Here is a 27,626-nt window from a genome sequence, read left to right as displayed (position 1 = left end):
ATGAGCAGTCAGCCTGGTGGGCAGGTAGTGCCAGGCTGTTACTGCTACAGTGTCTGGCTGCACAGCTCAGCCCACATCCCCCACAGCCCTGAAGGAAAAAAAAAAAAAAATAAAAATAATAAAATTAAAAAAACCCTTTCACAATTCCCTCCTTCTGAGGAGTATTTCACCAGAAAAGCTTTTACAACTATATAATAAGAGAGGGAAGCACAAGGCTGCAGGCACAACAACAACCTGGACTCTGAAACTCAGGAAGCAAGGCAAAAAGCAAACCCATAAAATCCTGTCCTGTTGCCTGCCCACAGAACCATGAATTTTGCAGAGTGCACCAATCTGACAAAGGTTCACACAAGGACAAAAGCTGTCAGAGGGCCACATGTCCCTTTGCCATCCAGCCTTCACCCAACTCTCTGCCCACAGCCTGAGAGATCCTGCAGGAAAAGGTGGCAGAAAAGGAGAAAGACAGAGGACACAAAGAAGAAAAAGACTCTAAAGCATCCAAAATCTGATTCTTCTAGATGGGTAAAAAAGGACCATAACAGACAGCAGGACCAGAGGGTCCCATGAGTACACAGAGAACATCAGGGAGCTAAATCAGGGCCAGCAGGTCAGTGCTGGAAGGTTAATAGAAAGGAGCCTTTAGGAGGGACACACCATAGGTTTGATTCTAATGGGATTTCTGTGACTCACTATCTAGTGCAGTTTATATAAGAAATACTGCAAGTGTCTGGCTTTGACTGGTTTGAGGTTTTGGTTTTTTTTTTTCAGAAGGCAGCACAAGAAATAACAAAAAATGGCATCCTGCTCCCAGTCAAACATGGTTTCCAAGTCAAGCATCTCCTTGTCACTTAGTGCCTATCTGAAAAACCATGGGCTCAAGAGCTTTCTGATATGCTCAAGGTCTGCAAAGGAAAGCATCAGAGAACTGCACACAAAAATCCAGACGAAGGGTTCAAAGGAAAGTGGTTTTCATGCCCAAGATGTGGATGCTTAAAGGAACTAACACTAACAGGGAGCTGCTAGGTTGTTACAGAACAGCAGTGGATTACAAGGCTTTGGGAAAGTCCCGTCTGCCTGTTCTCAGCTACCTTGCTCTGCAAAGCTGCACAGCAGCTGGAAGCAGCACACAGTGGAAAATCCAAGTGCTTTAGCCCTGCCTAAGCAGTGGACAGGCAATGGCTCTCCTGCCAAGCAAGGCATCTTCAGCTTTCATCTCTTGATCATGGACCATCAGCAGAAAATGGCCACAAGGTCAGACAAAAGGTACAACCAGAATAAAGGAAGGGTCTCTGAACACTTGTTGGGATAGTAATAATATACAAAGGAGAAAACTTAGCTGAAAGCCAAGAACTCCTGCCAAGCATAAGGTCACATAGACAAGAATTTGGTAAATCTGTAGTAACTACAGAAAGCCCTCAGGTAGGAACATCCTCCAGCACATTTGTATTCCACATGTGAGGAAGAGACAGCAAACTCACATGTGATAGGCCTGCACGTCTGAGACACAACCCTGCTGTCTCTTCTTAGCAAAGGGATTCCCATCTGCACCATCAGGATTTTTGGAAGACAAAGACAGTAAATCAGGCTCTTAAAGCAAATTCTGTTTATTCCATTTTTGTTTTGTGTTGATAACAAATGTTCATCCTAGCCTAGGAAAAATATCAGGTAGAAAATATCTCCCATTTCCTCCCACCCTCCCCACCACATACACACACTTTTTGTTTCTTAAATAAAAGAATGAAAATTTCAAGCATGAGAGACTTTTCTTTCAATACGTTTCTGTAATAAAATTAACTCTGTTGTAGATATAAAATGCAGCAGCCAAGACCCGAGGATCTGCTATGCTACTCCAAGGCAATTAGTACCCAGAATGATTAATCAGTTTGTCTGCAAACACAATAAGAAAATACTTAGCACTTATCCAGCACTTTTTATCCATGAATCTCCAAGTGTTTTACAAAAGCTGAAAATATGTTTTTGGCCTCATTTACAGAGAAGAAAACACCAGCTGGAACAGGAAGAGATTTGCCCCCAGTCACAGAACAATTTAATAGCAGAGCTAAGAACAGATCTCTGGTCTCTCAGCCTCAAGTCCAACCATGCGTGCCATGCTCTCTGCTTCACAAAGGACAATCTGAATTTGGCAAAAGCCCCAGCTGCAGAAATGCTGAAGTGGTTTGTATGGACAATGAAAAAGAAGTGTAAATGGAGATCTGACAGCTATCTTAGTAAGGCCTGACCTCCCAAGGCTGTGATGCCAAGGAACAGACCTAGTCTTGGATGGAGCTGCTGAGAGCTTTGAGAAAGAAAAAAAAAAAAAATCTCACACTGGAAGTGTGAACAAATGTGAGTGGTGCAGGAGGTAAATCCATGGTCTACATTGTGCAAATGATTCTCCACTTGGAGATTTAATTGGATGTTTGAGGAACAGATCACAGGATAAGAACCTAAAACCTTGACAAATAGTGTTATTAGATGGAGAGGAACCTGGAGCTAAAGCATGCCTGGCCTGGCACCTCCTCTATTAGCAGTCTTCTGACCTGAACTCATTCCTGACAGACCTGAGAAACCAACAGTGCAAACAACAGGAAAAGAGCAGTGAAATAAAATGTCTTGCCCTAGAAATATGTTTAGCAAGGCCAGGAGAGAAGTGCCATGAGACAGAGAGTAAAGGCTGATTCAAGGACCCCAGGGCACCCTCCATTATGAGGTCCACTATTCATGCCGTAAGTAGGCACCAGCAACCCACACAGTTGTTTTCCTGTGCATTACCATGCAAAACCAATGCATGACTTCAGCAGTGTTCTTCACAGGCATGTAGCCACAACACATCACCCACAGCTCATTTTGGTCCCAAAAAGACACCCATACAGGGTCCTTTAAAGTACAGGGTCTCCCATGTATAAGCACCAGTTTTCTAATGCAATCCCTGCAGCTCCCATGGGAATGGGACAACAGCAGGCTTCAGATTCTGACAGAGCCCCTCATGATGCTGGGATGGTCACACTGCCTGGCAGCATGCAGTCATACACCAGCCTCTGTGCAGAAAAATGCTGGCCTACAACCAAAAACTCCATTTTTCAGAGAGAGAAGGGCAGGCCAGCAACCTCACCAGCTCACAGTGGCAAGGTAATATTACACCCAGGAGCTTATTTCATCAGCAGCACAAACACTGCAGTGGCCCAGTCAGCATGGAAGCACCAGCCAACTGTGCTTTGAAGCCTGGGAACAGCAAATCGGGTTCTCACAGAGAACAGTGTATCAAACAGGGGTAGGTAAACAACTTAAGTCAACAAGCTCCTCTCCTAACTGCAAACATACAGCAATGAACATTAATTCCGGACTCCTCCCTCTTTTCTGAGCAAACCCAACTGCTAATTAATAGCATCATAATCCCAACAGGCAGGGGGGTGCTGGCAGCTGGGTCTCCCTTCCCCTCAGCGGCAAAACCTGCAGATGGCTGTGAGAATTCACCCCCATGCTGCAGAAAAGGCCTTCTGATGTGAGCAAGGAGCTGCTGTTGCTCCCCACACCCTTTCCAGCCACACATTTTCCTTCTGTGCCCACCTCCTCGTGCATTAGAGACACAACCAGCTGCCCTGGCTTTCTGGAAAAACACATCACCTTTTACTTAGGAGCTTTCACAAGATATTAAGGCACAAAGATTAAGTGACTTGCATAAAAGTCAGGAACACACCTCATGTCTCTCAATGTGACTGCTCACACCTTCTTTCCCTGGCCTCTTGCATATTAAAATCACCAGAGCAGATGCTGTGGATGAGAACAGGATTCCCTTTCCCTAGTCACTCTGAAGACACAAACACAGGTAGCTGTATTTCTAAGCCCTTCCCATGCCTCCCATCCACTCTCTCTACAAGAGGCTGTTTGTCTCAGCACGGTAGGAGAGCACCAGTGCAGAAGGGAGCTCTACACAAACGCGTTGCAAAGCTCCATCTTTGCCACCCTAAAACCTACAACCAGAGAGAAAACAGGGACACGCCCCTGAGAAACCAGGAAAGGAACCTCAGCTACACTTGGCTCAAAAACAGGAACAGGGAACAGCGGTGCTTAATGCAGCACGACCTCCACAGTACAGAGAAGAAGCACTCACACAATTAACTTGAGTGGATTTGCTTTCCACAGCCAAGGGCCCTGCGAGGTGCCGGCTGGTAGGAGCTCCCAGGTCAGGTTTCTTGACAGTTTGGTTTCCAAGAAGGTGCCAGCACCTGTCTTTGGTGCTCCTGTAGCAGAGGCTCAGAGCTCAGGAGTGCCTTGTGCTAGGTGCAGCTGTGCCTCATGTGGAAGTTCACCACGTACTCGGCGTTGGTGCGCTGCACCGAGATGGCAAAGGGCTCGAAGGGGTGGAAGGTGAAGGCAACCAAGCGCCGCACCGTGTGGTTGATGGGGCGACCCAGCAGTCCCGCCTGGATCTCAAACTTCAGGAGGCCAGAATCACGAGCATAAAACCTGAAAAGAAGAAGAGGCTGGTGAAGGGCTCCAGCACAAGTCCTGTGAGGAAGGGCTGAGGGAGCTGGGGTTGTTGAAGAGGAGCCTCAGAGGAGACCTCATCTACAACTCCCTGAGAGGAGGCTGGAGCCAGGGAGGGGTTGGTCTCTTCTCCCAAGTAGATACCAGTAAGACAAGAGGGCATGGACTTAAGCTCTGCCAGGGGAGGTTTAGGTTGGATATTAGGAAGAAATTCTTTACAGAGAGAGTGATCAGGCATTGGAATGGGCTACCCAGGGAGGTGGTGGATTCTCCATCCCTGGAGGTTTTTAAGAAGAGACTGATGTGGCACTCAGTGCCATGGTCTGGTAACCACAGTGGTAGTGGATCAAGGGTTAGACTTGATAATCTCAGAGGTCCTTTCCAACCTGGCTGATTCTCTGATTCTGTGAAAGTCAATTCTTACTGATCCTGACTGTTGACTTTGCCATTCAGGCTCTTCACACACAGAGAAAACTTCAGTCTGTGAGCAGGAGTCCCTCAGGTGGGTGCCTGGTTTTTGGCTACACAGCAAAGTCCCTCCTGGGGCAGCTAGTTTTCTTCTGTTTAACAAAGCTGGACTTCATTTTGGTATCATCAGTGAGAGATCTCTGTCTGACATTTTATTTTGGTGGATGTAGCTTACCTCACAAGACAAAATAAATCTGGTTGAGACCCCACCTGTGCAGACTCTCCATCCTCTCCCCTTGATCCCTGGGGCAGATACACAGTACAGAGCTGAGCTCACATCCCTTAGCAATGGCCTTCACTCTGAGTGGAAGGCTGCTCCTGCCCCTTCCCTCTCCTGCTGCTGCCAGGTAGGCTTTACTCTGCTGCTCTTGTGCCTCGCTACATCCCCATTCAATTGAGCAGGATGAACAGCTAGATCCAATTCTCCTCAAGGGCACCAGGCTGTATTTTAAAGCACAAGCAAGGCTTTGCAGATCCTTTCAGATTTCCATCAAAAAAGCATTATCAAGATCAGTTTGGCAGGAAATACCTGGTGGATTGCATTCAACAATCACAGCAAAGGCAGAGGTCAAGGAAAACCTCGTGTCCTACTGCTGACATGCACAGATATGCCTGTGGGTCAAGTTAATTTGTGTCTCCAAAGAGGTGAGCTCTAGAACACAGCCCCAGCACCAAGCAAAGATTGCCAAGGGGATGAGGCAGACAGCACTGAAGAGACTGGTGAGCCTAGGAAGCTCTTGGCGTCCTGAACTATCTTTGCATACCTTGCGTAACCAGCATCAGCCTAGGGAACGTGCCTGCCCTGTGCTGCTGTGGGAACAGGGGACTCTCTGCCATGACCCCGCCCTCCCTAAGACTTCGGTGGAGGCTTCTGGATGTGGCACCTTCACAAAGCAGCTGGGCTCTAACTCAAGTCCTCACCCTGAAGTTGCCTCAGTTAGTAGGATCATTTTCTCTGCTCTTTCAGTTTCAGACACAGAATTAGCACTTTGCCTCCCAGCTGTTTCCTTTCTCACCATCACTTAGTACCATGTGGGTATTTTGCATTTTCCTCTGGTTTTAACTCAGATAATGCTTTTAATCTTGGAGCACATTCTCCCTCCCCCCCCTCCCCCCAGCAATACAATGCACTCAGCTCTCAGCCTGGAAGAATGATGACAGATAGAGGCAATGCTGTCTCAGAAGCAGACATACTCCACATTTTAACAACACAGCCTATTGAGAACCTTGTGTTCTTCCTGGAGGGCCACTCTCTCCCTTCCTCTGACTCAAAGTGCCAGCCAACCCTGCCTGAAAATTGCACACAAGAACCAAGTAAGAGTCACAATCTTGGTATTTGGCTTTTTAAAAAGCCCTTTCCCTCCTACACAAGGCTGCGTATGCAGAGGGTCATTCTTCAAATAAAGCACAGTCCCCCGTCTGCTCCCCTCTCTCCCCAATTCACAATAATTTACTACTCAAGATGAAGCTCCCTGTAATCTCAAAGATGTGCTCAGTTTGGTATTTTTAAATCTATTTTTAAAAGTGCTCTGCAATCAGAGGCCATTTCCATGGGCTCTTACTCTGGGGATAAATTAGGCACTGCAATATAAAATTGTATGTCAACAGAAGCAGCAAGACAAGCCTTTTCAAACTGTATGAAAATGGAAGATTTATCTGCAGAACAATTTTTTGGTTAAATGCCTCCTTATTAGCCATCTAGATGGATTTTAGAGACCCCCTACTATAGGTACAGCTCTGTAGAAGCCTCTTCCTCTCAAGTGCCATCATTTCACCCAGTGAACATCTCTTCAAGCCTTCTGAAAAGACACTGGAAGATGGTGGTGATGGGGAATCTGAAGTCCTTCCCGCATGAGAGCAAACAACCACTGGCCTCTCAAGTAGCCAGAGTCAAGAGTTGAACCTTTTGGGATGCAGAAAGGCACTAAAGGTTAAAAGAATACAGTGCAGAGAGGCATTGAAACCGATGTATTGAAAGCCTTCCTATCTCATACAGAGTGCCAGGAAACTGCACACAGACTGAAACACCCTTCGATGATGAAGGTTTTTGCATTACAGCCAATTACAGGACTTCCTTACAAATCCTGTGGCCTCTCATTTCCAAGCTCTCTGCCCACAACAGGCAGCAGCAGTATTTTATAAAGCCCTTTGTTTTGAATGTGAGAAACATAGCAGCACCATTTCAGCTACTGAATGGTTAAGGTTAGTGCTTCATCTTCTGCTTATTCTCCAAAAACCAGGAGCCCCACAGCTCTCAGCCCCTATTCAAGTCCTAATCGACTCTGTAAAGCTTTGAGCTTTAAAAGCTCTGGCCCTGAAAGGCCAGTTTGCTCAGGGGAGGGAGGGAAGGTGGCACTTTGCTTTGTTTACTACAAAGAGGTAACCGCAGCAAACAACTGCGGTTTTGCTCCCTTTTGTCTGCCGGAGCCATGGGCAGGTTGGTGCTGGCAGACAACTGCCAGCCCTGCAGTTTTCCCAACATCAGGCACGACAAAGGGGAAAGGGCAGGCTTTCCTCTGTGGATAGCACAGGAGCTGGAGATCACATCAAATCATAGAGGCAGAACATTAAATATACATAAGCTGGGAATTGAGAGCGCAGGGATAATCAGAGGGTCCCCGCCACCTGAGTCAGGGCCAGGGGAAACATAAAACCACCTGTTGAGAATGGATTGATGAAAATAAAGTTGGGAAAGTGGCCAGAAAGGTCTCCCCAGGCTCAATGAACCCCCAGCGCATGTGCAGTCACTAAACAAAGCCCTCAGGCACTGAAGTTGTTTCTCTTTGTTTTCAGAGCAGAGGTTTGCTTCTGCAGTACTGTAAGTGGAAAGACAATTCTGCCTGAAAAACACAGCCTCCTCGAGCCTTTCAGGCCAGAGATGTTGGATTTTTTTTAACCACGACTACTTGCAGCTGTGGCCGCAGCCAGTATAAAGAAATGGACAGTCCTGGTGTTGCTTCAAGAGGCGTTGTAAGCCTCCTTGTTTCCAAGCTTTGACTTACTCCTTCTGCAAGCATGGAAGACTCAGACAGAAGCACAGAACAGCCCTTACACCTGCCCAAAACTCCTATTACAGACACAAATTTGCTACATATGACAGAAATAAGAGTGGGTTATAAAGAGGAGTACAGCTCCCAGAGTGTTTCCTTGTAAACAAAGGAAGTCTGAAAATAGCTAAATCAATAGCACAAGCATTCTGTGTAACACCAAACCCAGCTGCTATTTTATTCACAGGACAAACCAGATCATCCTTGCCAGCTAAACCCACATGCTCAGAAGGGATCTTTTCAGGACAGAAATCCAGAACCATATTACTCTGCAGCCCAATCAAGCAGCAGGACTGTGATAAGAGGAGAAAGAACAAGAGAATTCATAGGGAAAAGGCTCAGGCTTCGCTACCCAAACTTTCCCCAAGGCAGCTGAGCAAGAAAGCCTGAAAATCCCTCCCACACATACAAGATGAAGCAGTTATAGCAAGGAGAGAGGCCGAGCTTTGTGGCACTGCTGAAATGAACCCTCGGGTGCAAGGACGTCACAAGGGAAAGGCTTCGATCTGACCCCTTTTTCTGCACACCTGATGCCACGTGGCAGGGGTGATTCAGAGTGACTCTCACACTGCTCTCCTCACATCCAGCTTCTTGGCCTGCTCCATACCTTATAGGGTGATCCCCACAGGTCTTGGGCCGCTCCATGACTGACACCCACTTGTCATCATAGCTGAAAAGGGAGAGGTCGAGGTAGGGGCTGCCACTGTAGGACTGAGCGCTGATGGGGAGCTGCCCCAGCAGCCTCCGCACGGCCTCCGTGTGCCCTCCGTACTTGGCATTCACGATAGTGTCTTTGAACCTGGAGCAAACCAAGAAACAGCTTTTACTCACAAAGGCCACAGGTGAACACCACAGCTTTAGCAAACGAAGGAGGAAAACCCATTGGGAAAGAGAACGGGCAGCAGTGTAAGAAGGAAAACAGTTCACTTCCAAAGATGTATCACAGCGATGCAAGCACCAGCCAGTTCTGGTGACCTTTGTATCCTCCCTCATCATTCCTGTTCTGCTCTGAGAAGTCCAAGCTGACAGAAGGGCAAGACTGTGCCTACCCACAAGGTCTGGCTCCAGCTGCGCTGCAGTACAGGAAATGAACAGCATCAGGAACAGGGAGAGATGGATTAGCAGTTCAGCAGCCAATCCAAGTTTTACCCTGAAGCATGGGAACAGCATAAGCAAAAGCCAAAGGGTTTCACAGTTGAGCCCTTAACGTTGACTTGAGAATCCCCTTCTCCCTAGCCACTGTTTTAAATGCGTAAAAGGAGAAACCTTAGATGAGGAATAACCTTGATGAGAAGCCTAAAGCTCTTCAGAAACTATGGTGAGCTGAAAATTCATCCTGGTACAGAGACTAACACAGCCTGGATTTCTCTTTCCAAGTAAAATTTGAGTTTTCCAGGTGCAAGAACAGTCAGATCAGCTGTATGGGATGTCATGCATTAAACCTTTCCTTTTTGACCAGAAACACTCAGCCAAAAGCCAGCTTGCTGTGGATTATGTTCTATTACACCCTGCTATGGAAGCTACATGTTCCTGCTGCAAGCCCTTTTAGCCAAGGGGATTAAAAGATTCTCCTCTCTAACACAAGGCAGGAGTTGCTCTTCAGCTGTCTGTGGTGAGCTCTCTGACTCTCTCTTCCACGAAGTGTCACGGATTTCCTGACAAGCAGCTCTAGAAAGCTGCACAGTCAACTTCCTCTTACTTACATGACATCAACCTAAAATCAACAGAAGCTTCATGCCCATAAGTGACTGTGAAGCACTATGGATGATGTGAAACAAGTCACTGGAAGAACAAAACACCCTGAGTCACATAAAAATATATTCCAAGAGAAATAACATGCTCTGTCTCACTAGAGTAGCATTTGACTGTTAAAGCACATTCTAGAAACCCAGGTTATTTTGGTCAGCTTTCACAATAAGTCTAGGCAGATGTTTTCTTTCTCCTAGCACAGTTTGATAGGAACCACGAGTTTGTGTCTCATGTTGGAAAAAATGCTACAGAACCCAGTCTGATGCACCCTAAATTCAGAAGGCCACTTGGCAAAATATGTCCAGTTAAGCTACTGGGCAGTAACACTTCAATAACCTCCAGAAGAGTTACTGCTCAAGAAGAGCTGGAAACATCTTTTCCTCAAAATTCCTTTTCCTAAGCACTGGATTGCCAGTGCTTTGCTCATGTAACAAGAGAGATGCTGTGGAATATAAAAATCAGATACACGAGGCTGCAAGATGAACCAGGTACAAGCCAGACAAGCCTTGCATCACTCAGCAACTAAAGGAAGTGGTTTGCTCAGGGTTGCCATCACTATTTGATTTTATCTTTAAAGGTGATGGGGGTGAGGGTGTCTCTAGAGTACAAAGCATGCTCCAAATCATGGCTCACCGGCGCTGGATCTGCCTGGCAAAGTTGTTGCTGGAAGCTGAGCAGGGGAACTGGACTGCCTCACTGTGCAGGGTGGCATTCCTGAAGAGGTCACAGAAGTTCTCAAACAGCTCCAGCAGCTCATCGGATGTATTCTCAAATACAGCAATAACTTCTGTGGTCACCATGTTGTACACGACGAAGAAGGAAGGCTGGGGAGAGAGGCAGAGGCAGTGGTTACCCAGGAGAGCACAGCTGGGGAAGCTTTCCCTCCTTTCTCCTCATGTGACACCACAGACCCTACCCAAACTTCTCAGCAGCACAGGAGAATCCCACATCCTCACACTAATCCATTTTGCTATTCAAATGCCTCAATAGGTACCAAATTATCCACTCCTTAACTGTGATTACATATGAAGAAAACTTAATGGGCTTCCAATTTTTCAGCTCAAACTGGATGTCAATATTTCTGTTTTCCTCTCTGCCTTCCACCAAAGCCAAAATACTTTCTAAATTGCCAAATTTAATTTTCATTCCTGCTGACAAAATGATTTTAAATCCAGCACTAGCTGGCCACCAATTATTTTCCCCTTTGTGTAGAGACATTATTTCCTTCCCCTCCTGAATATTTCTTAATACTTCCATCACACAGAGATGAGCCTTTTTAGTGTACTGTGCACTACACCACTGCCCACAAAAAGTTGTGCCCTCCAGGTACCCTGCTGGCACAGAAATGAACATCTGAAAGACATGAATGACCTCTTTTTAATGCTGACATTCTCCTGCAAGACGGCCCAGGTGCCAGGCTGTGGATTAGCAGCAGCAGTGTTTCATGGCATCAAACCAGAAACAGGGAAAAAAGGTGGCATTGTGTCAGCACAGCCACATCAAAAGGAGGTTACATTCCCATCCCGTTGGGAAGGGGTAGATTAATCCTTGGTGATCACCTGTAGCTTTCATTAAGAGACAGGAGTGCTAACACCCCAGCACCCCAAAGAACCTGTCCCTACTTCAAAGGTAACCAATTCCTAGGGTGTATGCACATATCTGGCTAAATCTTCTGTCAATAAAAGCCCCCTCCCTGCTCCCAAACAATGCTGAGGGATGACGGCAGGCACTCTGCCCACCCCATCCACCTGCAAATATCACAAGGTTTGTTTGGTTTACAGCCCCAAAATAAGCTGTGATAATACAATCCAGCCCCCACACGTCCAAACCAAGCGTGAGAGATGAGGTTACTCACTGCTCACTACTGCCTGAGGAAAGGGAAGCCCTTCTGAAACACAGGGTTGGAGCAGACAGAAAATAAAAGGAGACAGCACAGGGAAAACTATTTACGTTGTTGAAGACTGCAGGGACTATCCTCCAACCTTACATAAAGAAGTTCTTTTGCCAGGTTACCACCACAGACACATCTACAGGATGCCCTTGGCCAGAGAAACAACCTCACAGGTAAAACCCTGCCACACAGGAGTGGCACAGGTTGAGTTTCACAAAAAGCATGTGGCAAAGATGTCAAGTTTATCAGCATCAGCATGTCATGAAACATCTTGAAGGATTCAGTGCACACCCTGACAAAATACAAGCAGCCCACAATCACAGAGGCTTCCTCAACCTTCTTGGCAGAGAAGCCAGGAGGCTGAAATTGGATGAAGCCTCATGTTCCTCTCTGACAAAAGAAAAATGAGAGCTTTAGGCATTTTGTGAGCCAGTTTTTTCATTAGGAAGCCCTAATACACAGCCTACATTCAGGCAGGTCTGCAGAGACTGCTCCACATCTGGAATTATCTCCTGAAAGAACTGAGAAATGAGATCCTTTTCCTCCAGCAGAAAACTCCGAGCCACAAACAAACCACAACCTGCATCTGAAAGAAACCCTCGGGTGCAGCAAACCAGGCAGAGAAGCAGCTTTGGTAAGCACAGCAGGGAGCAGAGCAGAGCCTACCACAAACATTTACATCAGGGTCAGGAGCACCATTCCAGATACCAGCAACGAGCAGAAGGCTGCAGGGCACTTCCACAAAGCTTTCACAGTTCTGAGACAGTCACTCAATTTCACACAAATGGGTAAAATTGATTAGATGAAGCCTCACCTGTTCCCTCCCAAAGCAGCTCCTCCCCAAAAAACAGCACATAGGAAAAATCAACCAGAGTCATCTGCCAGGAGAATTAGGCTAAGGCAACACATGGCAAAGATGAGGAGGAAGAGAAGGGTGTGAACTAAAACCCAATGTCTAGGGAACAATCACACCTACTGGAGATTCATTACAAATTCCTGATAAATACTTTCAACAGAATAAAACCCAAGTGAATTAAAGCAACAGAACAGGTTAAGAAAACATCCTTCTGACCGCCCCCCTAACAGTAGTGAAAAAAAAATGATCAGCCTGCAGGATGGTGAAATGTCTGGAAGGAACCAGCACTGACTGAGCTACATTTGCTCTAATTCGACTTCTTTAGTACTAAACTGAATGGAGAAGCAATTGGCACATTAGCTACATCTAAGAGCTGCAACTCCAGCTTAGAGAGATCATAAATACCATCTCTGACAGAAGCCTGAAAGAGTAAGTATGTAGGCAGAATAGAAAAGGTAATTCTACTGGAGAAAATGAAGACTATTATAATTGAAAAGCAAGCCTGAAGATACATGAGAAGAGAAACCACCTCTACAAGAGATGAAATATCAGCTAAAAGAAAAAGTCAGCTGGGGATGTGGGAGAGGAAGAGAATTGTACAGCATCTGTGGGCATGGGGAACAATCCCTGGAGAAAGGGGATTCAATAGCCACATCAGATCCCTTCTCTCTCATTTTTAGTTGAGAAGGAAGCGATGAAGTTATGGGAGCTAATTCAGTACCAGAGGAATCAAACATCCACACAACAGTGAAGCACCAGAGACCATAAACAACGTTCTCAGGCTGAGCTAAGAATCGCTGTACCTGCCCCAAAGCCCTGAGCAGCTTGAAGAGGCAGTACCTGGGAAGGATCCGTCACCCTCAGCGTGACCACGTCTTCACTGGTGTATTTGATAAAGAGATGGTTCTCATCCAAAAGCTGCATCTTCCACATCCGGAGCTGCCTCAGCTGGTCAAAGTACTGGAAGAACCTTCTTTTGGCGATGGCGCTTCCGTCCTGCTCGGCCCTTCTCCACAGGTACACCATCAGCCTGTGCTTCAAGGAGTTGATGAAGGGCTCTTTGTAGGGGTTGGCCATCCCCGTCTGAGTGTCCCTCTGCACCTCGGGGTAGACAGCAGACAGGGTCAGGAGGTCGTCCTCGTAGCAGAAGCGTCCTATGGTCCGCACGTCGATGAAGGTGCCGGCGGGGGTGACCTGAAAGACGTGGATGGTCTGCTGCTGCACGGAGAGGATGGCCAGGATGTTCTTGTAGAGGTAGAGCCCCTGGTTGTGGGACAGGATGACCTTGTCGCACTTGAAGGTCCGCGTGTCGCAGAGGCGCCCGGTGTGGAGGTCGATGATGTGCAAGGAGTAATCCTCCAGGGGGGACCTGGGGTTGGGGGTGACGGACTCACTGTTGCGGTAAACCTCGAAGAAGGGAGGGTGGGGCTCCTCGGGCAGGTAGGCGGCGGAGCCGACGATGACGTAGCGGCAGTCGTCGGTGAAGAGGCTGCACTCGCGGTTCAGGTGCTCACCGTTGGAGGCCACGTTGGTGATGTGGAGGAGGACAAAGAAACGCTCGAAGAGCCGCCCCCGGATGTTGACGGACCTCTGGTCATTGCCGTTGGCCAGGATCTCCCCCTCGTAGCCCTGCAGGAGGTCTTCGGCCGCCTGGCAGCCCTGGTACTCGTAGATCTCCAGGGAGGTCTGGTCAGAGGAGAAGGCGATGAAGTAGCGGCCGTCGGGGGAGAACTTGCGCAGGAAGCAGGGAGGCTTCTCCACATTGACCACAGTGAAGTTGGGGAAGACGTTCTGGTGGAAGACACGGACCTGGTGCCAGTGGGTGCCGGCTTTTCCCGAGCTGATCCGGCGGCGCTCCAGGCGGTGGATGACGTTCTGGTTCTGGATGCGGCGGGGTCTGATGGTGGGGGCGTCATCGTCCATGGTCAGAGCTCTACTTCATCTTCACCCTGCCAGGGAGAGAGCACACAGAGGTGGCACTCGCTGAGACACTGGGGGGGGATTCAGGGCACTGAATTCAGGGAGCTGCTTGCAGGGGTGGGGTGGGGGAAGGACCCAGAACACCCTGGGAGGGTGAGGCGTCAGCTAGGAAGTGCGAACGTGCCTTTGGAAAGGGGGGAGATGACACAAGAGGACACCGGGGAAGAAAGACATAGAGGAAGAAGGGAGACTGGGAGGAAGAAGACTTCTGTGGAAAATACCAGGGCAAACACGGGAACCAAGAGGGAAGCGGTGTTGCCAGAGGGCGATGGGATCCGCAGGTGTGGGTGCTGCTGAGAGACAGCGGGGCACCGGGAGGGGACGGAGGGGGCCGGGAATGAAGGCAGACACAGGGGGGCACCAAGGGAATGCGAAGAGGGAGGCCCCAAGCACCCGAGAGGGAGTGAGGGGAGCCAGGCATAATCCGCAGACTTGCCAGCTGACAGGAAGGCTCCCGGGGAAGCCCAGAGGAAGCTGCGGTCCCGCCTGACGATGGGAGCGGGGCCCCAAGCTGCTCTCCAGCCGGCCCGGAGCATGAGGGGACACGGAGGAACCGGCGCCCGTGGCGGCCTCCTGGCCGGGCAAGAACACGGGGGCCCGCGAGGGGAGGCCGGGCACGGGAGGAGGCCGCGGCTTCGCTCACCGCCCGGGCCCGCCGCTGGGGCCCGCTGCCGCTCACTCTATGGCCGCCGCCATCTTCCCGCCACAGCGACGGGGGAACGGTCTTGTCCCTCCACTTCCGGTTCCGGCCGCCGGGACAGCGAGGAGGGGTGCGACAGGACAGAGTGTCAGCGGGGCGGGGAGACCGCGCCTCCTGGCGGCGGGAGGGAGCCCCCGCGCAGCCCCGAACCCCGCGCCCATCCCAGAGCCCCGCACCCACCCTACACCCCAGACACCCCCTGCACCCTATCCCCGCACCTCTGCATCCATCTCCCCCCCTCTTCCTGCACCCTGAGCATATTCTGAACCCTTTCATCCCCTTCCCCCACCCTGCACCCCATCCCAGCACCACGTGCACCCCCCCATCCAACCATCCCCAAGCCTGCACCACCCTTCACCCCCATTCCCACCCCCCAAACACCCTCTGAGCCCCTCCATGCCTGGAGCACCCGAGACTCCTGCATCCCAGGCAGTCCCTTGCACCAGGACGCTCCAAGGGACATCACACCTGCTGCGTGGGACATCGCCAAGGACATCACACCCCAACACCTCAACAGCGGCGGCAGCCGCAGAGATTGGGGTCACCTCGAGGCACCCCGCTGGGCTTTCCTAGGGTCTTAAAAGCTTTTTGCCCACCCCGGCTTTTAACATCATCCACCCACCCACCCGTCCATCCATCCCTCCTGTGCATTAGCAGCACGGGCAGCTCCAAGGGCACTTGTCCTTCAAAGGGAAGGAAGGAGGAATGACAGGGGGGTCCTTGAGATCCATTTGCAATCCTCTCAGCGAGGCCGAGACACCGCTCCCGGCTCTTGGAGCCACTCCACCGGGGAGAGGGGGAGCCGGGAGCGGGGGGTGCAGGAGGGGATGCTCAACTCTGGGTGCCCGTGCTCCCCCCCCCCCCGCTGGGACCTCCGGTACCCAGCACAGGGATGGAGGGGGGGGGCTGCTCCTGCTGCGCCGAAGCTCTCCCCGTGTAAATCCCCAGGGATGCTCCGTGTTGTTTTGGAGCATGTTTTTGGGGAGGAGTGGGATCCCGCTGCCCCAGGGGATGGGACCCTGTGGCTCCAGCTGCCTTCCCACAGGGATGAGGGAGGGCAGCCTGCTCGGCACTCCCGGGTAGCAGGCAGAGGACTTTGGGGAACCTTCGGGGGATCCCGCTGCCATCCCACCTGCCTGCCCTGTTCTCATTTCCCAAGCCTCTCATGCCCTGTGGCCATATCCCGTGTCCCTTCCCGCTCTCTCGCTGCCTCCCGGCTGCAGCAGGAGCGATGACAAGACTGAAATGAATGGCCCCAGCGTCTCCCTTTGTCTCGCTCCTCCTGCCTAATTAATTGAGATCCACCTTAATAGGATCAAACTAAATACCGAAGAGCATCCAACCACACAGCAGCTGTCAGGAAAACAACCGCCCAGCACACACACCGAAAGGCAGCTTGCTGGACAAAAGAGCCATTAATACAGCAGCAATTAGTGCTTCTGGAGCTAATAACTTCATCATCCAACCTTCCCATGGCTGCAGCCCCCTCCCCAGCTCTGGTTCTGGGGATGGGGGTCAGGGAACCCTCACAGGAGAGGTTTCATCCATCCGCAGGGATTTGCATCACATGAAATAAATCCCACTGGGGGCACAAGGCTGAGGTGCAAGGTTAATCCCTGTTTATTTTGACCCCAGTGGAGGCAGAGGCAGAGGAGTCTCAGGGCCGGACATCCCCCAAGTGGATGCTGAAGGCTCAGAGCTCCTGGGGTGTTTCACTGTCTGGGATTTCCCACCTCCTGCAATGTTTTGTGTTGCTTCTCTGGGGTCTGGCACTGTTGGGATATACAGGGGATATACCATCCTCATCTGCTGGGGGACAATGGGGAGGGGGTGTGCTCATATGCAGGTTCCCAGCCCAGATTGCTTGTCCAGGGACTACAGGGGGACGGTCCAAGGGGTCACTGGGCTCCTCCAGCCTTGCCGAACAGCTGTGGATTCATGACTTTGGGTCTCATCAGGCAGGTTTTGGTGGAAGAAGCAGTGTTTAAAGAGCAGCCCTGCTCTCTCCCTGGGTCACAACCCACAGCCTGGGTAGTCAGAGGTGTCCCTTGCCCAAATCATCCGTTGTCCAGCTCTTGGCTCCCTGCTTCAGCTGATCCCGTATGCAAATTCACTTTTCCCATTCCAAATGGCCTCGAGTGTGCCCCTTCCTCCAGAAATGAGGAATTCCTCTGAAGGAGAGACAGTCTCTTATCCAGGCTTTAGCAGCATGCAGAGGAGCATGATGCTCTGTTCCTTTGCAGCAAGCCCCAGTGGGGAAACAACATCAACAGCCCCACCACCCTGCCAGTGCCACATCCATCCATCCATCCATCCATCCATCTTCAGACTGTTACTCCAGACTCAGCAGGTAGGTAAAAAAAACCCAAAAAACAAAAAACAAAAAACAATCACAGACCGTTTGGGCTGATTTGGATGATTTCTCCCATTTCTGTAGCAAGGACCCTTCTGCTGCTCTCACTTTGGCTGTTTACCAAGAGCATCTCGACTCTGGATCCTGCAGGTGCTTTCCCGGGATTAGAGAGGGTGTGTGAGGAGAGCAGGGCTGGGGAGATCTCAGGAATGAGCTGCTCCCATCCTGCCCTGCCATCCAGATCCACCCCCCAGCACAAAATCACTGTGGGGAAAAGCTGGGCCATCTCCTCACAGGAATGCTTGCAGAGCAAGAAAACCCTCCAGGCCCTGAGCATCACCATCCCCCTCCCATGGCTGCTGAGCAGTTGATTTCCCTCTTGTGCCAAGGGTGAGGGGAAAAAAGAATTTTAATTTTTTTAATATATAAAAAAGAGGGTGAAGTTTGCACAGGAGGCCAGCACGGGGAGGAATGCTTCAGCCCTGAGCAGTGCTTCAATCCTCTGCAAGCCTCTGTGTGTGCAGGGCTGAGTGTGGCTGTGCTGCAGGTACCAGCTGCTTCTGTGTTTTGTTTTGGTTTTTTAGGGTGAAGCATCCTAGTGATCATAGTGACAAACTTCAGCTGAGGAAACTCTTGTTGATGTGAGAAAAGAGCCAAGGGAGCAGAAGGAGACCTTGGATGTCTCTCATTTTCCCAAGAAAATAAGGATTTAATTCAGTATTCAGTTCTGCTCCAAGCTCAAGGGTGACTTTTTTCATGTTTGTAGAGTTTGGGGCTCTCCTTGCATGTGGGTCCACGTACACATTCACACACAGTTTTAAAAAGGGGATGAAAAGGTCCTGATTACTGTGGCCAGGACTTGTGGCTCCTCAGCCCCACCAAGACCTTGTGGGAGCTTCATCCCCTCTCCTCATGCTGGGCAGGTATTGGGCTCTGTCAGAGCCAGGTTTGCAGATTGAACAGCCATGGACCTTCTCAGCATTACAGAAACATTTCTTATCCATCAAAGCATCCCTTGCTCTGGTTTTAACTGGTGCCAGAGGCTCTGAAGTGGAACTGAGTGAGTTTTGCAGGCCAGTAATGGGAGCATCACTGCTGGGATGGGGTCTGCAGGTCTGGGGTCTGTGGGTGCAAGACTGAACCCTCATTTTCTTGCTCCTGGAGTTGTCCTGTATCTGCTTGAAGGTGAGAGCTGCACCTTCTGAAACTCCTCACACTGTTGAGGGGTGAAGTGCCCAGGCAGGACGCCAGGGGCAGGAGCCAGGGGTCACTGGGGTTCCTGGTCCTCCCGGGGTGCCCGTGGAGATGGCTGGCACAGGGTGCCACTGCTGGCTAACTGGGATCCCCAAAGTGCAGGTGACAGGCGTGGACCAGCAGCCTCCAGGGAAGGGGGACAGCAGAACCCACCTGCTGAGGATGCCCGGATTGGGGGGGGCACTGGGCTGCTCCACATCCTCAGGTGAGAGCTGGACCTGCCCACCCACCCACCTTCGGCTCCCTGTGTGGGGTCACAGCCCTGTGCCCGCCGTGCAGAGGGTGACAGCCCTGCTCCCTCTCTGCCACCCAGAGGTGAGAGGGGCAGCCGTGCATCCCCCCCTTGTCACCCATGTGAATAGTAGCCGTGTCCCCCCCATACATCTACATCCACACCAAGATGACAGCCGTGTCCCCCGAGTGCCACCCATGGGGTGATGGTCTCGTCCCCTCCGCATGCCACCCATGGGGTGACAGCCCTGTGTGTCCCCCGTGCCACCCATGGCGTGACATCCCTGTCCCCCCGTGTCACCCTCCTCCCGGCTGATGCGCAGTGACATTTGCAATCTGTTGCCATGGGCGCTCGGGGACTTTTGCTGTGGAGGGGGATCGCGTTTCCCCCCCCCTCCTCCTCCCCCTTCCCTCCCTCCTGATGACGTCATGGATGACCACGGTGGTGACAGGGCCACCTGTGGGCTGGTGAGGGGTTTAAAGAGACAGTCTGCAGCTGCAACAGGAGCCCTGGCTATTGTCTCCGCACCTGAGAACGGGGGGACCAGCAGCCCCTAGACCACCCACCCATCATCCATCTAACCATCTATCCATCCCACCCCACCCCGTCTCATCCATCCCACCCAATCCCACTGCATCCATCCCATCTAAACCATCCAACCCCATTCCCACATCCCCTGCCTCGGCGGCTGCAGCTCTCTTGGGACCGGGGTGCCCCCAAAGCCGGCTCCAGCATCCTTCACCCGGAGAGGCTCCTCCAAGGTAAGGCTGCGCTCCGTGACCCCCTGTCCCACCACCGGGGGCACAGTGGGGGTGGGGGAGGGAGTGAGGGGGTGACGTTCGGGGCTGCAGCCCCTCGGTGTCCCCTGGGAATCCAAATCCTAACAGAGCAGCTCCGGCTGGGACCCTGCCGCCTTCCCTGTATCTCCAGGCAGGACAGGGATTATTCCAGAAGACAGGACAACCCCTGGGACAAGAAAACCCTGAAGTGACAGCTCCCATAAAGGGGTTGGGATGCTCCTGCCCTGGTAGTGAGGGTCTTCATCCCCTGCCAGCTGGCTTTCCCAGACCATCTTGGAAGATGGCCACCACTGGGCACCTGCCTTCCTTCTTGGGTATCTCCGTATCCCCGCTGTGGTCCTCATCAAGAGGATCCTCAGAGCTGGTACCATGCTCTAGGCACCTGGAACCCACAACAGCCAAGCCCCGAGGGGCTGGAGGTGATGTCAGAAGCCACGGGTGATGGCAAAAGCCACGATGGATGCTGTAGGAGCAGGCAGGAGCAGGGGGAGAGGAGCTGCCCTCCTCGCCTTTGGAGAGGAGAGGGACCATTTCTGACTGGTCCCTGGGGTTTTGTCCCACTGTCCTTCTAGCTCTGATGGGGCGAGTGGCAGGTAAGTGCCTCCATTCTGTGTCACACGGATGTGCAGGCAGGGAACAGGGTAGAAAAAAGGTCTGGGACCTGGGAGAGGCTTGGGGAAGAGCAAGGTGGAGATGTGCATGTAGGGCTGGCGTGTGCATTTCGAGCCAGAGGAAAGCTATGTCCTTTCCCACAGGACATACAACCATGCAAGTCACCAAACTCCCCATCAGCTTCCACCAGGCAGCCCTTGCAGGTCCTTCTGAGCCCATCACTGTCTGCAGACCCAGATCCACTGGAGCCTGACTGTACTCCCAGCAGGAACAGAGCAGATGGTCCCACAGGGGTGGCTGTGATGGGAGCAGGGCAACTGAGGCAAACCTCATGGCTAGAAGTAGCCTGAGCTGCATCTGCAGCCTTCCCAGGGTCAGATGGCATGGGGACATGGGGCAGGCAGGGTAGGGGACCGTGCTCCAGTGACTCTTTGGTCTATTCATGAGAACCTGGGTACACCCAAGGATGCAGCTGCCCCTGGCACCCTGGGAGAGAGGAGCCTGCTGGAGCTGGGCTCTCCACATCCCGTTCCTGCAGTGCTGGGAGCTGAAGGAATAAGTGGTGGAAGGTTTCTGTTATCCATCCCTCAAAAGATGGAGAGGGCTTGGGCTGGGGCTGGCTTTTGGGAGGAAAAGATAAAATACAAATTAACAGGTAGAAATTTCGGGGTCCTGGCATTTGTTTGCCCACCTGGCAGCAGCCAAAGTGCAGGGGCGCAGCCTGCACCTCCTGGCATATGGCCTGGGAGATTTGGGGGAATGCCCACTGTCCCTCCGTGATGCTCTGACACCTTTGCACCCCTCACTGCCCCAGGTGCATTCTGCAGGCACAGCCAAAAAGCTGAGGGAGCTCTGGCTGTGCCCTGCACCCCAGCATGGCATGGGATAACCCTGGCTGCACCCACCTTGCCTTTGGGGGCTGTGGGGAGGCTGAGGCTGCTGTTCCACAGGCAGGTCCCAGGGAAAGGCTCGGAGGAGGGTTCAGAGAGTTGCTGGGGTGGGTTGGCTCCCAGGAGTGCATTCAGGCTCATGTCCCCCCACACTGTGTGTGGGACAGGGGCTGCTTGAGAAAGAAGGAGTTCATTTAATACTAGATGGGCAGGAACACTCCCTGCTGTTTCAGTGATGCTAAAAAGTGCAAATTGAGATGAAGAGACCCAAGGTGTGGGGTCTGGTCTGTGTGAGGTGGATACGTGGAGCAGGCAGGGAAGGTACAGCATGCGGGAGGAGTTGTGGAGTAGCGTCTGGCTGAGACGCTACATGGTCCAGGGATGCTCTACCTAGCAGATCTTTTATTGCTTCAAAATCCTGCCAGAGCATATAACCAGAAGAGAATTCATGCTTGTGTGTGAGGGTACCCAAATATACATACAAACACACGTGTTGTACCCAAATACGCAGTGGCGCTGGGGAACACCAGCACAAGAGATGGTTACACTCCTGGCTCCCCCCGGCAGGCACTTCCACTTCCCCCCATTCCCACAGGGGAAACTCTTCCAATGCTGGTGACGAATAATGCTGCTGTGCACAGGCTCCTCTCCTGACCCTCCTTCTGGCAGCCTCCAAATTCCCTTTCCCAGCTTTGGAGGCTTCAGTTCCAGATGGTGCCTGAGCTGGAGGCTAAGCGCCTGCTTGCCTTAAGCAAGGATAGGGGCTCCAACAGGGATTTCTCTGCATGATGAATGAGGTTGGGACCTTGCTCCAGTGGCAAAGAACACAGCCCTTTCCCTGTAAGAAGCTGAGTTAGGGTGAAGGCACTAATCCCACCTTCAAGGCTCCTCCTGGGTCTGTATTTTCCCACTGGGGATGAGCCCACCCAAGGCTCAGGCTGTCACAGTGTGCTAGAGCGAGGGCTCCCTCCAGTCAGACACTGAGAGGGGCTGAAGGTGGTGGCTTCACTCTGCCCTCGGCATGCTTTGGGCTGGACTTTGCCCCAAGCCATGGAGGGGAAGGAAAGGAACCGATGCCACCAGGCAGTAGCAAGCATCCCTCACCTCCCAGCCCAGCTCAGTGTGTGCACACAGCAGGCAGCAGCTCCTCGACAGCCACACACACAGGATTTCCAAGGGCAGCCTCCTAACCCTGCTAATTCCCTTGTTTTCTCCTGTCAGGACCGCTGTGTCCTTGCCAGGGGTGGCCCGAACTTGCTAATTGCGTTAGCGACCTGCAGGGGGTCTCTGCATCGCCGGGGCTGTAGTTCGCTGGGGTCATTTTGGTGACTGCCATGTAGGATGGAGCAGCAGCACCCCTTTCCTATCTCCAGACAAATTATCTCAATTTTGGATTGATTCCCCTCCTCCTAGGTTATGCTGAGACAGGGTCTCACCGGGGATCAGGGTGATCCTCAGCGCAGCTCAGTGCTTCTCCCATCTCTTCTTCCCTGTCAGAAGGCACCCAAGGCACAGTATGATCAAGCTGAGCTCACCTAACACACTCCCAGCACAAAAGTCTACATCTCCAAGGCTGATGTGGAGGTGCCAAGAGTTGAATCTGGAGGTGACAGAACTCATCCCTGCACCAGTTCCCTGCTCTCCTCCCCTCCTCACACGGGGGAAGCTCAGGGCACCGGGAGAACCTTGGAGCATCCCTCACCTCCCGCCTCCTCATCCCCACCTCCCATCCCCAGGCCATCTGGCCACACTCATCCATGTTAAACAAACACTGGAGTCTATTATCAGGCCTTGCTTCCCCCTTCCCCCCCGGACAGATGGAGGCTGAGTGCACCCGGATCCCCAGCCCGCAGCATTCATGTGTGTGAATGAGAAAATTGAATTATTTATGGCCATGCGAATAAGGCTGATGGCTGCAGAGGCCGAGTGGAAAGGACTCCATTAGGTGGCAAGTACCTGTTGCTATGGAGCTGGGGCTTCTTCCCCATGGTCCCCCTGTTTACAGCTGCATCCCTCCCTGCTCCCCATCCTGCCCTCATCCTTGCAGGTCTGGGGTGGAGAAAGGAGCTAAGTACTGGGCTGGCTGTGGTGTCCATAACCATGGGTGGTTTTGCCCTTGCACTGTGCTCTCTGCTTCCTGGGACAAGCTTTGGGGTCACCCAGAATGTCCCTGCATTTCTAAGCAGACCCTCAGTGCAACGTGGGGATGATGGGCTGATACTGAGGGCTCCTCAATTCCCACTGTCTCCCCAGCTCCTCTTTGACCAAAAATTAGGACTTTGTCCCTCTCAGGGTGCAGTCCCTCCCAGTTCAATGCCCCTCCTGGGTCAAGCCAGGCTCCTGGGTACCAGGAGGGGACACGGGACCCAGCATCCCCCAGCCCTGTGCTGCCACTGCACAGGGACTCCCGCTCCCTTCCCTGCAGGGCTAAGAATAGACTCCAGCTCCACTCCTGGCTCTGAGTGGGCTCTGCTGGGCTCAGAGGAATAAAAAGCAGGCAAATGCTTATTTTAGTCACTGCAGTCAGCAGCTGTGACTCTGATGTACCCAAGGAGTGGCTTCACTCCGTGTTTACCCTCCTGCTGCTGGCAGCAGAGGCACCACCCAGACCGCTCATCCAGTCTACAGATGCCCCTGCTGTGCTTCCAGCACCAAAATCCTGGCTGGCTCCCAACCCTTCTCCAGCACACCTAGCTGCTCCCCTTCTTCCCTTCCCCACACTTCTGGGGTGAATCAGGGGGATGCAGATGCTTTCACTCATCCCCATGCCTTGGGGGATGCCCTTCCCCAGTTCCTCACATGGACCATTGCTGGAGGCCAGCAGAGCCTTACTGAGATGCTTGGAGCTGGCGTAGAGTCCAAGGCACATCCTGCTAGGATACAGGGTGTCCCTGCCACCCAAGATAAAGGCAGGCTATGGACATTCCAGTGTCCGAGTGAGTGCCCAGAAGGCCACAGGAGTGAGGTGGCTTGTGCCAGCCATGGCTCTGAGTCCAAGGCCAGGAGAAGCACCACCTCCAGGAGAGCAGCTCTGGGTCCCTCTCCCTAGCATCACCCCCGAGGTAAAATCAAGAGAAAGCTAATTGTTACCATAGTTACGTGAAGTGGCCTTTCTCAGGGAGCCACGTCATCACTGCTGTCACAAGGTTAAGGCAGTGGGGAGCGGTGGTGGTGGGGAAGGGGGGGGGAGAGATGTGTTTTCTTTGGAAAAACCATGGCAACAGCTATTTCTAAGGGAACAGCTGTGCACAGCGAGGCCATGGGGAAGGGGCTGGGGCGTCTCAGTGCCAGCCATGCTCTGAAAGCAGCTCTCCATGGCAGCCTGTATCCCAAGTGTCCTTCCCACCAACTGGGTGTCTCTTTACACACCAGTGGGGTGCCATAGGCTCCAGCACACCTAGAAAAGCCACACGAGGTCACTTCCAGTTTGCTCGCCTTGTGCAACCCCTCCTGGCATGTTCCTGTCAGCCAGGGCAGGGTTGGATTCTAGATGTGTGGGATGCGACTGCTTGTTTGGAGTAAATACACCAGGGAAAAATCCCAACAGAGAGCACAAAGTTAATCAATGAGTGACATGAAGTTTGCACAACCAAAATACAAATCCTGGTGGAGATCACAGGCATGGAGTCAATAGCAGCAGAGTTGGTACAGCCTGAGCTGGTGAAATGGCCTCCAGCAAGACCACTTCTGATGGGAGCTACTACTCACTGATTGGGCCCAAGGTGTGGACAAAAATGGGAAGCTGCTCTTGGGGCTGAGGAACACACATGCACCATAGGGATGTCCTGCAGATCCAGGCAGGGATGCCTAATCCCTGCATATGCAGTAGTCTGAGGAACCTGCACCTCAGATCCAGTTTGCAATGGCCAAGTGGACCCAGTGAGAAGAAGACACTGGTCTCAGCCACAGCCTCCACCCTGACTCCAGTTTCAACATGTAGCTGGAAATTATCTCTCTTTGCAAGATAGGCTCTTAATTAAAACCGTTTCCCCGAAGGAAGCAAAGATGGAGAGCTTCAATTCTCAGTATTCCAGCACATTCTGGCATTTGTTTCCACACCAATTAGGGTGCAAATTAGTCATACGGAGTGCAATTCAGTGGCTGTGCTCAAGGGAGGCTCTTCAGCACACGTGCTGTCCTCTTCCAGAAAAAGAAGATGGCAAGTGCAGGCGGGGTGGCCACAGTGGGGACAGGGAAGGGGCAAGCAGGGCTCTTGCAGCACCAGGGTCTGGGTTGTGCCGGGATCCCAGGATCAGGCATGGAGAAGAGTCAGCAAGGGGGTTCAGGTTGTCTCCATGAGCTGTGTGTGCTTCTCCTTTGCCACTGGACTTTGTCATGACTCAGTGGACAGCTGGACACCAAGATGAGGCACTGGGACTAAATGCTGGAGAATCTGCAAATGGCAGCAAAATGGCAAGGGAACAGGTGGGAGGAAGAGCAAGGAGCTGACTGCTCCCCTTCTGCAGGGTGACAGCATCCCACCTAAGGGCACATCACAGGGATGGCTCAGAAGTGAGGTTTAAGGGTGGCTGACACATCAGTTGCTGGGCCTGAAGGGTCTCTTGCTCAGGTGTCAAGATGGGCACGTGGCAGAACCTCTACTGCAGTCATGGCTCTATGTCTATCTGCAGGCAAACCTGTCCTGGTCTGCTTCAGCCTGGTGGCAGAAACATGAGACAGGGTTCCTGAGGAGAAGGGTCTGAAGAGCAAATGCAAAGCCCCTCTGGGCAGTGGTACAGCCACCCAGGGATTGCTGTAGTTGTAAAATTCATTGAACAGAACTTGCAGTGCCAGCAGGGAGCATCCAACAGTGAGGGACAGTTGGGGCTGCTGATGGATGGCAGAGCTGGTGTGTGGTGTAGCAGGCAGCTGGAGAGCTGATGGGAGAGAAGGCATCTGAAGGCCATGGTTGGCTGCTTGCCTCTCCCCAGTGAGCCAGGGAGCAGGGTCTCACTACAGTACCAGGCATTCCCCCTCCTTTCCTTCCTCGCCCTCTTCAGAAGGGTGGGACCCAGCCCTAGCACTGCAGAAGAGCTGCACAAAGCTCCATGCTGACCATAAGAGGGTTGGGACAAGAAGGCACCAGCTAAAATTTCCATTCCTCAGAGATCCTGGTTGCAAAGCTCAGTTCCCCCTTGCTTTTGAACCCATTTTGCTGACCCCGGTGGGGCTGATGCCTTCTGCTCATTTGTGTCCTCTGCCTCCAGGGGACAACCTCAGGGTCACAAGCTTGGCATGACTTTCCCTAAATATTCCAAATTATCATCAAGCTTTCTTGTTTCCCATGGGCATTGCCACCATGCCATGACCACAAGTCTCTTTCTCCTTCTGGGCAGCCTGCTTGCTGCCCACTGCCCAATCCAGCTCCTCCAAAACATCCCCAGGAAGCCTGGGGGGGAGCTGCCAGCCCCTTGGCCCTGCCCTCCAATCCCCCATTAGGTTCGTGGTTGTCTTAAGCACCACAACATTTGTAGCCTTATTCTTCCTAATCCTGCCTGATATAACCGTGGCTGTCCTCATTAGCCACATAATTGTCTAGCAAACACAAAACAGGCCCTGACACGGTTGAAGGAAATTGGTTTAAAAATATGAAGCTGCATTCTCAGATGTTGTTGAAGGGGGCTCTTTTGTTTATTTGTATTCACACGGCGCCCTGAGGAATAATGAGAGAGCGACTCAGCTGCAAAAATACCTGTTTTTCTTAAAGATCATCTCAAGAGAAGATGGGTTTGAAATGCCAGCTGGGGAAATCCAGCCCAGCCCCTGTGCTGGTGGAGGACTCCTGCATCTCCACTTGGCCTCATCTGCTGCACTGAGGGGCTCCCAAGCAGAGAGGGTGGGATCTCTCACCTGTGCCCACACTGGTGTGATTGCCCAGGATGAGGTTTAGCCATCCACATCTCCAGGTGATAGTGCCTGTGAATTTCAAAGGGCTTCCATCCACTCCTGACAGCAGATGACAGAGCTAAGTTAATGGAGGCAGTGGTAAGAAATTTAATTAACCCGCAGTATGTTGTTTAATTTGTGCAAAGTTGTTGTGGTTACTCATCTATAAACCCTGTCCCCAGCTCTAATAATGGTAACTTGCATGGCAGCAGTGGAGAGCATCCTGGAGGTGGGCAGCCACCTTGTGCTCACCCTTGAAGGTGCCCTCAATTACTTGCAGAGCGTTCCAGTGGTTGCCTCCATCTGGTTCTTCCGTGCCATTTGAGACACATTTCTAACTCCAGCCTTTGGAACAGGCACCTGTTCTGCTTCTCCACCTGCTCTGGCACTCAACCCCTGTCTGTGTCTTCCAAAAAACAG

The 27,626-nt window shown here is 51.9% G+C and overlaps 1 protein-coding gene across 2 annotated transcripts; it reads right to left on the bottom strand.

Moving 5' to 3' along the window:
- Positions 1-1,723: 1,723 nt before the first annotated feature.
- On the bottom strand, positions 1,724-15,200 carry DET1 (DET1 partner of COP1 E3 ubiquitin ligase). 2 transcript variants are annotated; one of them, XM_030457369.1, is made up of 5 exons: positions 15,123-15,200; positions 13,340-14,448; positions 10,386-10,576; positions 8,611-8,802; positions 1,724-4,467 (listed from the first exon to the last, which is right to left on the bottom strand). In XM_030457369.1, exons 2-5 carry the CDS (start codon positions 14,420-14,422, stop codon positions 4,278-4,280), a joined length of 1,656 nt encoding a protein of 551 aa, XP_030313229.1. In that variant the 5' UTR covers positions 14,423-14,448; positions 15,123-15,200; the 3' UTR covers positions 1,724-4,277. The 2 variants fall into 2 exon arrangements, with proteins under 2 accessions (XP_030313229.1, XP_030313228.1); XM_030457368.1 differs by lacking the exon at positions 15,123-15,200 and adding an exon at positions 14,916-15,116.
- Between the last annotated feature and the right edge of the window lie 12,426 nt (positions 15,201-27,626).

Source organism: Calypte anna, chromosome 10 (assembly GCF_003957555.1).
Source record: "Calypte anna isolate BGI_N300 chromosome 10, bCalAnn1_v1.p, whole genome shotgun sequence".
Taxonomy (NCBI): domain Eukaryota; kingdom Metazoa; phylum Chordata; class Aves; order Apodiformes; family Trochilidae; genus Calypte; species Calypte anna.
This window is presented reverse-complemented; position numbering and strand designations above follow the sequence as displayed.